Source organism: Ursus americanus, chromosome 17 (genome assembly GCF_024610735.1).
Source record: "Ursus americanus isolate L20-20 chromosome 17, mUrsAme1.1.p, whole genome shotgun sequence".
NCBI lineage: Eukaryota > Metazoa > Chordata > Mammalia > Carnivora > Ursidae > Ursus > Ursus americanus.
Window position 1 is genome coordinate 39765975 of NC_142143.1, and position 14968 is coordinate 39780942.

General features: G+C 43.2%; 1 protein-coding gene and 2 long non-coding RNA genes across 4 annotated transcripts in view; 1 reads left to right on the forward strand and 2 right to left on the reverse strand.

Moving 5' to 3' along the window:
• The window catches only part of LOC123780819 (uncharacterized), a 48954-nt gene extending 48427 nt beyond the window's left edge, over positions 1 to 527 (reverse strand). For both annotated transcript variants that reach the window (XR_006776522.2, XR_006776521.2), the window contains exon 1: positions 399 to 527. This is a non-coding gene — a long non-coding RNA (uncharacterized LOC123780819). The remainder of the gene's footprint in view (positions 1 to 398) is intronic.
• A 145-nt stretch (positions 528 to 672) lies between these two features.
• The window catches only part of E2F7 (E2F transcription factor 7), a 35878-nt gene continuing 21582 nt past the window's right edge, over positions 673 to 14968 (forward strand). The window contains exons 1-4 of the mRNA XM_045779976.2: positions 673 to 876; positions 1587 to 1679; positions 8776 to 9051; positions 12241 to 12409. Of these exons, the coding sequence (XP_045635932.2) occupies positions 1587 to 1679; positions 8776 to 9051; positions 12241 to 12409 (538 nt within the window). The 5' untranslated portion in view covers positions 673 to 876. The remainder of the gene's footprint in view (positions 877 to 1586; positions 1680 to 8775; positions 9052 to 12240; positions 12410 to 14968) is intronic.
• On the reverse strand, positions 3284 to 12601 carry LOC123780823 (uncharacterized). Its single transcript, XR_006776524.2, has 3 exons — positions 12429 to 12601; positions 7669 to 7826; positions 3284 to 3695 (listed from the first exon to the last, which is right to left on the reverse strand). It is a non-coding gene; the product is annotated as an uncharacterized LOC123780823 (long non-coding RNA).

A 14968-nucleotide genomic window follows, 5' to 3' on the forward strand; every position in this document is an offset into this window, starting at 1 on the left:
AACTAGAAGAAGGAGAAGGAGGAGAAGGAGAAAGAAAGAAAAAGAAAAAAACAGCTGGTTCTGCATGCAGTCTAGTTTCCAGGACTAACTGGCGTGCCATCTGCTCGCAGCATAGAGCGGTAACCATGGTTCACGTGTCACACCAGCGTGCGGTGTTAGTAAGTTTGCCCCAACAAGCCTGGACAACTTAGCTTCCGCGCAGGTTGCAGGGGGGAGGGGGTAGCGGCAGCGGCGTCCAGAGTGTGCGTATCGTTTTTTCCAAACTCCATCTGGTTTCCCCTCCCCTGGCTGTGCCCGCGGTCTCCCAGCGCGGCAAGCCGAGGGGACCGGAGCGGGCCTTTTATGCATAACAAAAGAGCCCTCCTCCTCCTTCTCCCGCTGCCCCGCGCCGCCCCCACCTTGGCTTCCCGCGGCCGCCCTGGCCCGCGTCTCCGGCAGGAATTGGCTCCCCGGCCCGAGGTTTCCAGGTACCCGGAAGGGGGAGGGGGCTGAGGCGGCAACAATTGGGCGGGTGAGGGCCAAACGCGCGGCTCGGAGCGCCAAGACTCCGAGGGGCGGTGAGCCCGGGCCGTGCCGCCACGTGATTGGCCGGGACCGCCCCGTCGGGCGCCGCTGATTGGTGGATTCTCAAATTCGGTCTCAAGGCGCCAGAGGAGGTGTTTTAGCGGGGACTGCGATCCAGGGCTGGAGAGCTGGCGCTGCCCGGACGCCTCGGGGTCCCAGCCAGCTCAGGGCACTCGGAGCGGGGATCTACGCGCCTCACTTTCCCCGCCCGATGTCACCGCCCGCCTGCTGATCGCCTCGTCCCGCTGGTCCCGCGCCGGTGTGGGGTCGTAGAGGACCCCAGAGGCAGGAAGCCTCCTTCTCAAAGTGGGAGTAAGTAGCGTGCGGCCCTAAGTGCTGCGAGGAGGCGGGAATTGGGGGGAAAGGGGACACCCTTGCCCCCAGCCCAGGCTACCAGCCTGCCACCCCTCTCCCCTGCTGGCGGGGATCGAGGAATTTCTGCCGCCGGACCAGGCGTGCACGGGGTGTCCTGGTTCCAGCTCTTCTTCCCGCGGAACAGTAGAAGGGACTTGTCTTTCCTCGCGATCTGGGGGGTTCATTGGAATTTTATCCTTGGGGTCCGCTTGGAGGCCTGTGAAGGGGCTGCGCTAAAAGCTGAGTGGGTTTGGTCTGGCGATCAGGTTTCCTTCCCCCCTGATTCAAAACCCCCTCAAAGCCGAATTCCTCCCAGTTCTTTGCGCCAAAATTAACTGACCCAGGAGACCCTGTACTTTCTGACAGATTTGCCCTACACTCTCCTGACTTGGTAACTTTGTTTTGTGCTGTTGCTTTTCATAAAAAATTACCATTTTGGTCGATTTTTGTTTTCTTCCCAGGTTTTTAGTAATTTCCAAGCACACTTTAAGTGTTCGTGTTCAATCATGTGCATTTTAGAGTTGGGGGGTGGCTACACTCCTGGAAATTCCCAGGATGAGTTTAGGGAGGGAAGTTCATGTTCACGAGCAAGTAATAAATAGATAATTTTGTTGGAGGAGAAAATATCCAATTATAAAATCACTTTCTAATGTGTTTGTGCATTACAGATGGAGGTAAATTGTTTAACACTAAAAGACCTGATCAACCCCAGGCAGTCCAGACTAGATTTTGCAATTGAAGATGGGGAAAATGCACAAAAGGTAAGTGCACTTAAATACCTTAAAGCTGTAACATATTTAGGATGATGTCTAATTCAAGGAAGTGTACCAACATGCCACTTGTACTTGTCTTATAAACATAATAATTAATTTTGATGATTATAGAAATATACTTTTTTAACAATGGAGACACCCAAACCATTATTGTTGAGTTTCTCACTCATTGTGCAGTGGAAAGAGGCTAAGTTAGATGTAATGTTGGAACCAATTTATATGAATCGAAGATGTGCTGGACACTGCAATCAAAAGTTTATAATACTTACAGTTGTCAAGAGTGGAATTAGCTAATGCTGCACAGGAATGTTAAGCCTCAATTCCCAAGAAAATAGACCTTATACTGTAAATGCTGGATTATTAAAGTGCCATGAAATGTTCTTCGTACCCCAGTGACCCAGCTCCTAGCGGCTGTTCCATTCACCCAAAATTATGACCTGTGCCTCCCATATATAGGGAGATAAAACGACTTAGCCCACTAGCATATTTGGAATCTTTGACAGTGCTGCTGGTTTTGTACTAAGCCTTTCCCTCCCTTTTTGCAACCCTTGTGATTTTTAAGACCATAGTTGTGTCTTCGAGAAACATAATGAAATAAAGTGGCCATAGTAATGTCTAAACTATTGCCATACCCGCATCAGCACAGCTGCACTCACCAGCCAGTGCCCTACTGAAAAGGTAAAATAGCTCATTAGAGAATGTCTAAGCATTTTTAGGCAGAAGCCAAATAGATATAACAAACCCAGGTATAGAAACTGCGTACAGATCTGAGCATAGCAACTTACTTGGGCATTGAACTTCTCTAGGTTCCTAGTCTTATTTTTAGGCTTAGCATCAACATGAAACTACCTGGTGGCAAAGCACCTGTTATGTGGACCTTTGAAGAATAGTTGACAACTGTTCATTTTGGATAGGCGCGCAATTGTATGTTTTTTGTTGATTTTTGTTCCGCTCATTCAAAAATTTTTTGTTAGGAAAAGAAGTATCCCAAAACATTATTGTTTCCAGGAGGACTTTCTAAAAATTACCTAAGCCATATGAGGATGGAAATGCCCAGACATTAAAATGTATATTGGGAGTTTCAGAGCAAAACTTTTTGTTTTCCTTTATAATTTGGGTGGAACAGCCTTGAAGGAATGTGTATACATTTATATAAAGCCTGAGTCATGTCCACTTCTTGCCTTTTGGGTCAGTGATTTTTTTAATCAAGTGCCTTCCACAAGGGCACCCTACTCTAGTTAGCATTGGTGAGTTCTGTGTCCAGCTGAACTTCCCCATTGTAATGCCTGTGGAGAAAAATTCAAATCACTCAAAAGAGATCAGAAAAGCAGTTAAAATGTTTGAAATGGAATGTATGAGCAGGGATTATTTCACCTCTCAAGGAGAAGGAAAGGAAAGAGAACCGTACTTCTGCCCAGATACCGGAGGGGTTTGTCTCTTTTTTTTCATCTTGCTATGTAGTAAAGGAAGGGGGATTTCTAGGCATGGCGAGAACATGGGATTTGCAATAACAGAGATCTGGGTTTGATTTCCTGCTCTGCCATTTATTAGCTCCATAACCTTGAACTAATGTATTTATTCAGTCACTCAATAAATATTTATGTTCCAGGAGCTGGGACACAGCGGTTTAGGTTTCCTCACCTCTTTCTCAAGCCTGTTTTTTTCCCTCCATAAATTGGAGCTAATAAATAGCACCTCCCTCTTTAGGTATTTGTAAAGCACCCAGTAACACATACTGGTCACACTGTCCTCGGTGGAACTGACAACCCAAAGCCGAACGTGTCAGCCCTGCCCTCACTTACCTGAGAGACTTTCAGGGTCTCAGATGCAAAACTAACTGACTGTACTGTGATTTGGTAAATGCCATCACAGGAGCAAGCACAAAATATTTGGCAAAATAAAGGAGGAAGAAATAGATTCACGGGGATCTCCCAGAGGAGATTTGGGAAGCTTCTCAGAGGAGGTAACATCTGGGCTAAGCCTCAATGGCTGAGGACGTTCAACCTACAAAAAAACAAGAGTGAACAACATGGACATTGTAAGCAGAGGAAATAACATGAGGTGTAGGCATTCAAGAAATGTTCGAGATATTCAGAGTGGCCAGAGCTAGTGGTGCTGAATAAATTGTTGCTTGAGACCCTCTGCGAGATGCCCGGTACAATGTTTTGTGGGTCAGCTGGCATTTAGAGGATTTCTCTTTTTTGACTTTCTGCACATTGGTCAACAACTTTAAGTGCTGTATTATGTATGCATCATCTTGCTACTTACGGAGAAATTTTTTTAAATATATAAGGGTTTTCAATTTCATTACCCAAGTTTACTGAGTCCAGGTATGAGATAATAAACAAGAGTCTCCTCTTAAGTTGTTCACAGCGCCTTTGGGGAGGACAAAAGAAAATGGATGGTTTGGCACGCAGGGGTGAGCGATAAGGATTGAACTGTCGGGGTGCTTTGTGAGGGAGATAATGCCTCACAAGGGCTGGAAGGAATGGATGCTAACTTAAGCAAGTGGAGGGAAAGGGAACTAGTAAGGAGTAGAAATGAGCAGGTATATTTGGAGACAATGCCCAGACTTAGTGGGCACAGGTTTTCTTTGAAGGTCATTCATGACTTTTAGGAGTGATTAAGAAAAAAGGTAAGTTTGATTTGGAGTATATATTTGTTCCTGTGTGATTACAGGTAGATAAATACGTGTAGGGGACACTCGTTGCCTGATCTTGGAATTCATGGAAAGTCCTAGCCAGATACAAACTTGGGAACTGTCAGCATACAGGGTGGTTTTAAAGCCAGGACATGAGAGCAGGTGAACTGTTCCAGAGAGAGCAAACAGAGAGGAGTGGAGGGCGGTCGTTTTAAGAGTAGAAAAAAAGGAACCAAGGAAGGAGACTGAGAAGAAACAGTCTGAGAAGTAGGACGAGAACCAAGAGAGAAAGCGTGCTCTTTCAGAAGGCCTGAGTGTGTTTTAGAGCAAAAAACAGTCAATGGTATCAGCCACGGCCGTGAGGTCAAGTGAGCCGTTCTGCTATTGATCTGGCAAGTAAGAGGTGACCTCAGGGAAAGCAGTGGATCAGAACAGCCTGGTGGTTTGAGGAACCCCTGGGAGATGGGTAGGGGAAAGCCCTTGTGGATTACTCATTCTAGAAAGTGTGCTCTGAAGGGAAAGAGAGTTATTGGTTGATCGCTAGAAGGAGACATTCCTAATGTGTCGTCTTTGCAGTGAGCCCTAAAGCATAGGTAGGGTTTCAATGGGCAAAGCTTCACTGATAGCACTAAAGACAAAGTCATGGTGTAGGGCAGGTTTGAAGAAAAGCAAGTGGACTGTTTGGGCAAAATGTGGAATAGGCATAAGATGGAACTGGAAAAGCAGTTGGCAAAATATTGCCAAGGGCCTTGAAAAGGCTGATCACTGTATACATTATTGGAAGGAACACGATCAAAGCTGTATGAGACACAAGCAGGACTCGAACCAAGATCTTCTAACTACAAAGCCTCTCTCTGGCAGTGTACAGCAGAGTCGAAGTGCTGGTGTAATTCATGATCACACGCATCTGTAGCACTCACAAGTGACAAACTGCCTTCACCTTCCTTATCTGATGCCACCTTCCCAGCACTTCCATGGCAAGTAAGCCAGGCTGTGCGGTCTCCATTTGCATATGAGAACGGGAGAGCCTGTTCCATGGGTTGCATTTCCCCAGGCCTTCTCTAACCAAGGAGGGGACGTCCTGGGCATTGCGGCTTAGATTTCCGGGCAGGCAGATCCAGCATGGTTAGTGCACAGGTTTGTTCGGGGGGCTTTGGGGGTCCGGGCCTGTGGGTGGGAGGGGAAGGCAGTGGAACTGGACAGAGGGAGGAGCAGATCTGCAACACAGGCTCAGGGGAAGTGGGAAGTCTGGACTTTATGCAACTGGGAGTTCTAGGATGACCTTTCAGAGCCATCCTGAGTCAGGGCAAGGGGGCCAGGCTCTTACATATCAGCACTGCCTCTTCCGGCATTGAGGATGACGCAGGCCTTCCTGGGAGGCTGCAATCCCAGAGGAGTTAGCCCTCTCAGCGGAGGCACTCCGGTTAAGGGCTTCCCGTTGGTATTCCTTCCAGCAGCTGGGGGAGCGAGTCATTTGTTCTGAAAAGATCTCAGTGGATCCCCATGGCCACCACACAGCGGGGGAGCCTTGCTGGAAAGCCGCAGAGGTAGTTACTTTAGTTGGAACCCCTTACTTTATTGATAAGGAAACCTGGGCCCAGACAGAACAAGGAATTTGTTCAGTATCCAAAAGATACAGAGCTGAGACAAAAACCATGTTTCCAAATTCTAACTCCCTTTCCACTCACACGGTGTCAGGACTGCAGGATAAGCAGACGAAGCAGGGTCCGATTAGCGTACAGTTGACTTTCTGCCCATCTGAGATCTCAGAATGCAAATGTGCATGGCATTTTTTTTTTCCTTTTCGTGGAGGTATGCTACAATCATAACCTGGCAGGTCACCTAACGCTTCTGCTGTAAGTTTTACTTAAACTGAGGTGAAAATATATCAAAGTATTGGAGGAAATAATGCATCTAAATTGTTCTCGTAGGGCAAGAGTAGGGGCTTATCATTCCTGTGAGAATAGGTAGGTACCGTAGAGGCTGTACAGAAGGAGGGTGGCTCTCTGGCCCCCTCAGCAAGCCTGGGCCACACCCTCTACCACAGGGATACGTTTTGGAAAACAAGATAATCAAGGCACAGTGTTCTTTCAGCATCTGTAAGGGGCAAAGCATAGTGCCAAAAACTGTGATGGATGAAACATGTGAGACTTGCTCCCTGACCTCCAGAAGGGCACAGTCTCGTTAATGAGTCAAGATACGCACCCAAGAAGTTAAGTAGCAATATGACGCGCCGTATCGTATTAGCCGAGTGTTAGCCGAGTGCCAGAATGAACGGTAATACAGAGTGGGAGAGAGGGGAATGGGTAACAGCTAAGTTTTACTGCGAGGTCACTCTATGCCAGGAACTATTCTAATAACCCTTGAGGTTGGTATTTTCATGAACTTCAGTTTCAGTTGATAGAATTAAAATACAGTGAAGACAAGCAGCTTGCCCACGCTCATGCCACTGCTAACTAGCAGAGGCAGCCGAGAGCCTACCTGCCCAACTCCTTCCCCATACTGCCTCTCCACGGGTGCCCGTGGGTACCTTTTGTGGGAGCTCTGATAAAGATAACTTCCTCCCAGTTTGCACCCAGGACAAGCTCATTTCTAGATGTAGGATTTCAGAAACTTCTGCTGTCAGCTGTTTCTTGCATACCAATGACTTTTATACTGAACGAAGGTCGTATGTGACCTTGGGCAAGTTATTTAACCTCTCTGTGCCTCAGCTTCTTCATTGTTGGCTGGAAAAATAATAGCACCTAGGTCACAGGACTGGATGCGGAGTTAATAGATGTAAAGTACATAAAATGGGGTGTGGTCCAGAGTAAACACTCAGTACTTTCCCTTCAGAGTTCCCTTGAGGAAGACTTCATCAGATTTGCACCCTAGCACGATGTGTTAAGAGATGTGCGCAGGTGAAGTTTCTGGGATGGCTGCTTACTGCCGCCGTGGTGGGACATCGTCACCCTCGTCCCCACCTCCCTTCCTTCCAGTGACACTGGGCAGAGCCTCACCGTGGCCAGCTGGCAGCTTCTGCTGATCCAAGGAACAAGAGTTGGCCCCCGCTAACACAAACTCCAGTTGCTCCCAGTCTTTTTTCCCCTCTTCATATGTTGCTCATTTATAGGAAAGCACCCTTTTTAAACCACTGCTCAGCCAAAAGGCAAGCATGCAGTAGCTGCAGAGTGATACGTGTATAGGAAAAGGAATGACAAATGTTTAACTCAGCCGCCTTCATCATTATGTAAGATAATATTGCCTGGAGGTGAATTCTGCTACACGAAGAGCAGAATCTTTCCATTTTCGAACAGCAAATCCTTATTTTAGGGGAAAGAAATTTGTTTTCATTACCTGGTAGTTCCAAATGTGGCTTTCACGTACTTGGTCCTTCTTCACAGTGGACTAAAGGACATAATGGATCCATCGTTGATCTTTTCTTACAATTATCTAAGACAGTCTACTCGAAGCATGGTCTGGGGGCACATGCTAGTCCACAAACTATTACTAAACTGCAAAAAATTAAGAACAGAACTTGAGAGTCAAGTACTTGGAAAGCTCTGTAGCTATTTGATCTTGCCCCCTGTGGCATCTAGGCCTATGATCAGGGGTCTCTTCCTGTTGAACGGGCAGTAGGTTGTTTGAGTGACCAACTCAAATGGAGAGTCACAGGTGGTGCAAGTTGCATGTGAGTCCTGTGAAGTAAAACCAGGTATCAGTATGTGGGAGTTTGGATAGTTTGAGAAGCATTGCTCCAGGGGAATTATAGCCCTCCGGGTCGGTTTGAAATGTGGCATTTTTTTGGATACTTTTCCATTGGTCCTGCTACTAATTGCTATATTAGCACTGGTGAACATTGAACTACAAAAGCATAATTGTGCTGCACTAGTTAGTGCAAACTTGTAAATAGAGAAGCAACATGGACTCAACCCACATTTGCCCTTATCATCCCTAACTATTATAAGAACCTACCAGTGACAGATACACTCACGACTTTGTTCACAGAGGTGCCATGAGAAGTATGTTTAAAAGCAGTGAATAAGGGGTGCCTGGTTCACTCAGTCAGTGAAGCATCTGGCTATTGATTTCGGCTCAGGTCATGATCTCAGGGTTTTGGGATCGAGCCCCTCATTGGGCGCCACACTTGGTGGGGAGTCTGCTTGAGACTCTCTCTCTCTCTCTCCCCTTTGCCCCTCCCCCTGCTTCTGCACACTCTCTCTCTAAAATAAATAAAGATATCTCAACAAATAAAATAAAAGCCCATGATAATCATTTTCTCGCTGAACCACTCTTGGATTCCACGAATCCTTCTATTTTCATTAGTCCTAGCCTGATATTTTTCAGCCCTGAACATGTGGTCTCTTTGTGTCTTCATGTGTTGGTGAATCATGGGAACAAAATGCTCTTGGCTTATACCTGCCCATTCTCTTTCTTGCTAAAAGGTCTCTTTTTTTAAAATAGGAAAATATATTTGTTGATCGCTCAAGGATGGCCCCGAAGACTCCAATAAAAAATGAACCAATTGATTTATCAAAGCAAAAAATCTTCACTCCAGAAAGAAATCCCATTACTCCAGTTAAGCTTGTTGACAGACAGCAGGCAGAACCATGGACGCCCACAGCTAACCTGAAGGTGCTCATTAGTGCTGCCAGCCCAGACATCAGAGACCGGGAGAAGAAAAAGGGACTGTTCAGACCCATTGAAAACAAGGATGATGCCTTTACAGACTCTCTGCAGGTAAACAGGCTGCACTCCTCAGGCTTTACAGAATTTTTAAATTTTTACTTGATTATTTAAAAGTCATAGACTTCTCTGGGGCGCCTGGGTGGCGCAGTCGTTGGGCATCTGCCTTCAGCTCAGGGCGTGATCCTGGCGTTATGGGATCAAGGCCCACATCAGGCTCCTCCGCTATGAGCCTGCTTCTTCCTCTCCCACTCCCCCTGCTTGTGTTCCCTCTCTCGCTGGCTGTCTCTATCTCTGTCAAATAAATAAATAAAATCTTTAAAAAAAAAAAAAGTCATAGACTTATCAATTTTTCAATTACTGTGGACCCAAAAGCAGTATTAAACTTCATGTCTTCTTTTTTTTATTTTTTTTTCCTATTGGGATGCTATAACGTCATGTCAGATGTCTGTAGTGGTAAAATACCTTTCGGTAGGCAGTATCTTTCATCCACAAATCCCTGCTATTTATAGATATCAGAATACATCAAAACTTAATATCTTATTTATAGCTGAAATGGAATTCTCACACTCTCATTTTTTTCATAATGAATGCTTTCTTCTCTTCTGTATGCTACTCCTTTGACTACTCCCAGTACACATTTTAAAAATGAAATTTTTTAAGCGAAACCGTTTAAGAATTTTGACTTAATGAAAAAGTTGGGACTTTTTTTATGCTGCTGTAAATTGTAATTTTGCTTTGATTTTGAGGGCAATAGTTTATTTTAGACCTGGGAAATTTCTTTATTTTTATATATGTTCAGTTCTTTCATTTGGGGCCTTAAAGTTAAATCATCTTTAAGTTATCAGTCCTCTGGGGAACCAGAGCTATTGAATAAACAGCATATCTATACTTTAAAAAAAAAAAAAAAGTCAAAAATTTTCACTCTCCCATCAAACTTTTTCCCATATTGCTAACAAAAGTCAGTTATCTCTCCATTTTTCCTCCTTTTGGGGATTTTTTTATGCTATAAAAATTACTAAAATGAAGAAATTGGGACAGGAAAAGAGAAAAAGATGTCCCAAATCTGGTTTTAGTTGCTAAAGATTATGTACATGATAAGTATATTTTATATGACCAATATTCTATCAAAAGGTAGTAAAGAATCAGTTTAAGGAAGATATTCCTCAGTAATTTTTAAAAATATAAAGGGATTCTATGACCCAAAAGTTTGAGGACTACTGTCCAAGAGAATACAGCTAGCAGTGAAATTATTATGTCACTGGATATGCAAATATTCACAAAGTAATTGCTTTCCCAAGTGTTATTTTCACCCACCAATAATGTATGAACATTTATTGATCCACATCTTCTCTGACATTTGACTCTGTCAAATTTATTAATTTCTGCCAATCTAATGGGTATACAGGTCAAATTTATTAATTTCTGCCAATCTAATGGGTATACAGGTGTGTATTTTTGTGGTATTCATTTGCTCTTCCTTGATTACTAATGAGGCTAAGCCTCTCTCCACATGTTTACTGGCCACCATGTTTTTTTTCCTCTTCTGTGAATGGTCTTTTCATGTTCTTTACTGATTTTTATTGGGTTCTTTTTCTCTATCCTGATATGTAAGAGTTTACTGTATAATCTTGAAAAATAAACCTTTATCAGTTCAATGTGCTACATTTCAGTTTGGTGCTGGTCTTTTTTCATGTTGCTTGTTGTAATCAATTGTCCCTGCACTATTTATTCAGTCATTTTCCCAAGTGGGCAGTGCTATCTCTGTTATCTGTTTCTTGGTTCTCTTCTGTTCCATTGGCCAATCTGTGCATCCCTATACCAGTACCATATTGGAATAAGCCTCGATATTAAGTAAAGCAAGACTCAACTTATTTTGCTTCAGAGTGTGTAGGCTGTTCTCTGCCTTTTGCTTTTCCATATATGCTTCAGATTGGATTTTAATTGAATTGCATTGTATGTAGATTAATTTGAGAAGAATAAACCTGTTTATGGTACTGAGCCCTCCTATCCATGAAGATAGTATATTTCTCTAAGTTTTAATATTTTATACAAATAGATTTTTGCTAGTTTTGTTCCTAAAAGCCTCATCATTCTTATTGCTATTGTAAATAATGACTTTTCATTTCATTTTTCTGTTACTACTGTATGGTAGTACTGGTGGTTTTTTAAATATATTGTTTTGCCTTTACATCTACCTTGCTAAATTTGCTTATTATTTTTAATAATTTGAGATACTTTTGAGTTTTATATATAAACAATTGTACCATCTGCAGAATGATAGTTTTGCTTATTCTTTTCTAATCCTTTGCTTCACTTTCTTTTTCTTGTCCTCATACACTGGCTAGGATCTTCAACATGATGTTGAAGAGGAACAGTAATAATGGGCGTCCTTATCCTTTTCCAGATTTTAAGGGAATGCTTCCAGTATTTTCCCATTAAGACGTGTGTTTGCTGTTGGGTTTTTATGGATACACTTTTTATTAAAGAAGTTCTCCATTTCTAGTTTTCTAAGGGCGTTTTTGAAAATCACGAATGAGCGTTAATTTTAGCAAATGCTTTTTCTGAAGCCATTGAGATAATCATATCACTTTTCTCCTTGAATCTGTTGATTGAAAAGACTTTTACTTTCTCGGGCTTGAATTGAGCCTTCTTCAAATGTGGGTTGATGAGACAAGGATACTACTTTAGTGTACTTAACAATAAGAAAAAATAAGAAAGAGTAAGACTTAGCTGCCCTTGTTCAGTTCCATCTACCCTTGGTCAGTTATAAAAAATAAAGCACTTTGGTGACAGTGCAGGCCAGTGGGTCTCAGACTTTTATGTCAGTAGGAATCACCCAAGATCTAGATTCTGATACATCAGGTCTGGGATACAGCCTGAGACTCTATGTCTTTTACAAGCTTCTGGTGACACTGATCTAGTGAGCACGTTCGTAGCAAGTGTGTAACAAGCCATAAACAACTTCATTTTTCATTTTTTAAGCTTTTAACCAAAAGACTCATCCTCAAGTTTCAAAGGAGAAAAAATTCAGTCCAAAGAAAACAATCAGTAAGACGTTAAGAAAATTGGATTAGGAAATGTATTTTAACCAGAGTCTAACATGATATGGACAGGGATGTGCCCCTCACTTTGCCAATAACTCTCATTTTTCCATGCATTTCTCTTGCATTTTTCATGCAATTTCTCAATTAGGATATTAACTATGACATCTCTCTCCTCCCTTTTGTCTGCCCTTTGTAGCTTGATGTTGTTGGGGACAGTGCTGTGGATGAATTTGAAAAGCAAAGGCCAAGCAGAAAACAGAAAAGTCTAGGACTCCTGTGCCAGAAGTTTCTAGCTCGCTATCCAAGTTATCCCTTGTCAACCGAGAAAACAACCATCTCCCTAGATGAAGTTGCTGTCAGTCTTGGTATGTATCATCAGATTACCTGGAGGCCTGTCTCTAGTCACGGTGGGAAACCAGTTTCCTCGGGCAGGCTGAAGTCTTCAGATAGCTTCTCATTAAGTAAAGGGTGGGCTCCAAACAGTAAGGACAGAGGAGCAAGTCGAGCTTCCTTCTGTCATCGAATTTCTCTTCCTTATGTATAGGATTCCAGGGAGTCTTCTATGCCTGAGGGTCAAACAAAAAATTGTTTTTTTTTTAACCTTATAAAATATTTGTATAAAAAGACTCACATTAAAAATTAATATCTCATTTTTAATTTCAGATTATTTCAGACAGACAAAAAACATTGAAAAATGCCTTGCTGTTTATTTTTAATAATGCTTCTAAGCCTTCAGACCTGGTGTTATTTCTGATATCAAACAGGATTTGACTGCAAGAGCATTATGTTTGAAGCCATATACTGTGATATTCACAGCAGGCCTGCCAAACAAGGAGAAGCACATCTGGACATAACTCAAACAGCTAAACCTTAAAACAAAGAGGAGTACCTGTGTTCACATGGCTTGGGTGTGTGTAATGTGCACTGGCGTATGGGCTGCAAATACACGGACAGCCGCCTCAGGGTAGAGACCCCTAGTGGACATGAATTGCAGTTCGTCTCAGGGTAAACATACTGTTGTCAATATTTAATAAGCAGAAATCACAGCGATTTGAAGGTAGAGGGTGTCCCCTTAAAAAATAAAGAGGTTGCACATAATTAAAAAAAGTCAACTAAACAAGGTTGTATGATAGATTATATTTTTAATTTGTTTTTTGGTTCTTTTTACATAGCCCTGAGGTATGTGCCTCAGTAGGTGGTTATCAATCTGAATTATTCAAACTGATGGCTAAAAATATTTTAGTTACCAGAAACTGAGATAACGAGGAAGCAATGGGCTGTGATAGAAAGACCATGGGCTGGGCTTTGGGTCAGATGGGGCTGGATTTGAAGCCCAGCTCTCCAATTTACAGGCCGTAAGAGTTTTAAAAAGTTAATTAATCTTTCCCTGTCTATAATACAAGAATCATGGTACCTCCCTTGCAGAAATTTAGCCAAGTTGGGGATAATGTCAGCAACATGCCTAACTCAGGTCCTAGCGTGGGTAACTGTTACTGTTACGTGGAATAGTTTCTACTCAGCTCTTACTAGATCTCTCTCCGCCCTCCCCAAATTGTCCTCTCAACCTCTAGGAAGAGGAAGAAGTATGGTGCCTTGGGGAGTCCAGACGTAGAATACAGTATTTGGCATCAGTGCCAATGAAACAAGAAGGGGAAGGTGACCCAGTTGGATAGAGGCTTGGGATATACCCATTCGAGGCATAGGGTGCTAGAAACTTGTCTTACAGAGGATGAGTGTAAAACATAGTCATAGTGTCCTTCTCACTGGGGTTCATGAAGCCAGGTTCCTCCATGTACCAACTTCCATTTAGGGACCTTGTATGATGTCAGTGCGAAGACAAAAGATTAGATGTTGGAAGGCTATGTTACAGATCGTGGCGGGGGGTGGGCAGACAGGAAACTGGATTTCTACTCTCATGTGAGCTACAGATGCCCATGTTATGGCTGGTTAGAGCAGAATTCCAGAGATTTTTGCAAACAGCTTCCCAATGCCTCGTGATCACCCAGACCAGCAAAATGAACTTGCCATCTCTCTTCCTGTGAGGTCCAAAAACGGGGTCCCTTCTTGGAAGCTGTTTCAGTGGTAACGACTTCTTGGGGTTGAGTCTTAACTCCCTGCTGTATCCCAGGTCACAGGTTATAAGAACATATGTTAACCAAGAATGTTCAGAGCATTTCAATTGCATTATTTTGCAGATTGTGATCCCATGTAGATTTGACATGGATATTACAGGTAAGAAGTTAAAGAACTAGGGGCACCTAGGTGGCTTAGTCAGTTAAGCATCCAGCTCTTGATTCGGCTCAGGTCATAATCTCGGGGTTGTGGGATTGAGACCCGGGTCAGGCTCAGTGCTCAGTGGGGAGTCAGCTTGAGATTCTCACCCTCTGCACCGACCCCCCACCCCCGAGCGTGTTCTCTCTCAAATAAATAAATAAATAAATATTTTTTTAAAAAATAGAAGTTAAAGAACCAGGAGTGACTTCAGTAAATGGACAATAGCACAGCCTTAGAAATGAATTTATTGGACTGAGAGATGTTCCCAATAAGCTCCATCGAGGACTAAGGGAAGCATGGTAATGACTGCTAAACCTTGGGGAGGCATAACTAATGCCATGACTAGGATTAATAGGATTGTGCTGATCCAAAAGAAAAAGGAGGCTGGGTGCCAGGAAAAACCTTCCCGACAGAGCAAGCCCCAGCGTCACCTGAAGGTCTTGAGACCTGTGAAATGGAACTTTTTAGTGCACCAGCCAGTAGACAGTTAAACGCAGTCCAGATTGAAAAGATGATTATCCAGGCAGGCAGCTGCCACATTGGCTTTTATCAGCACCACCTATTAAACACCCATTGTGCATATTAAACATTCATCTTACCCTCCAAGTGGTCAGAATCTTGCTTTATTTTCCCTTCTTAGGATCTCTATC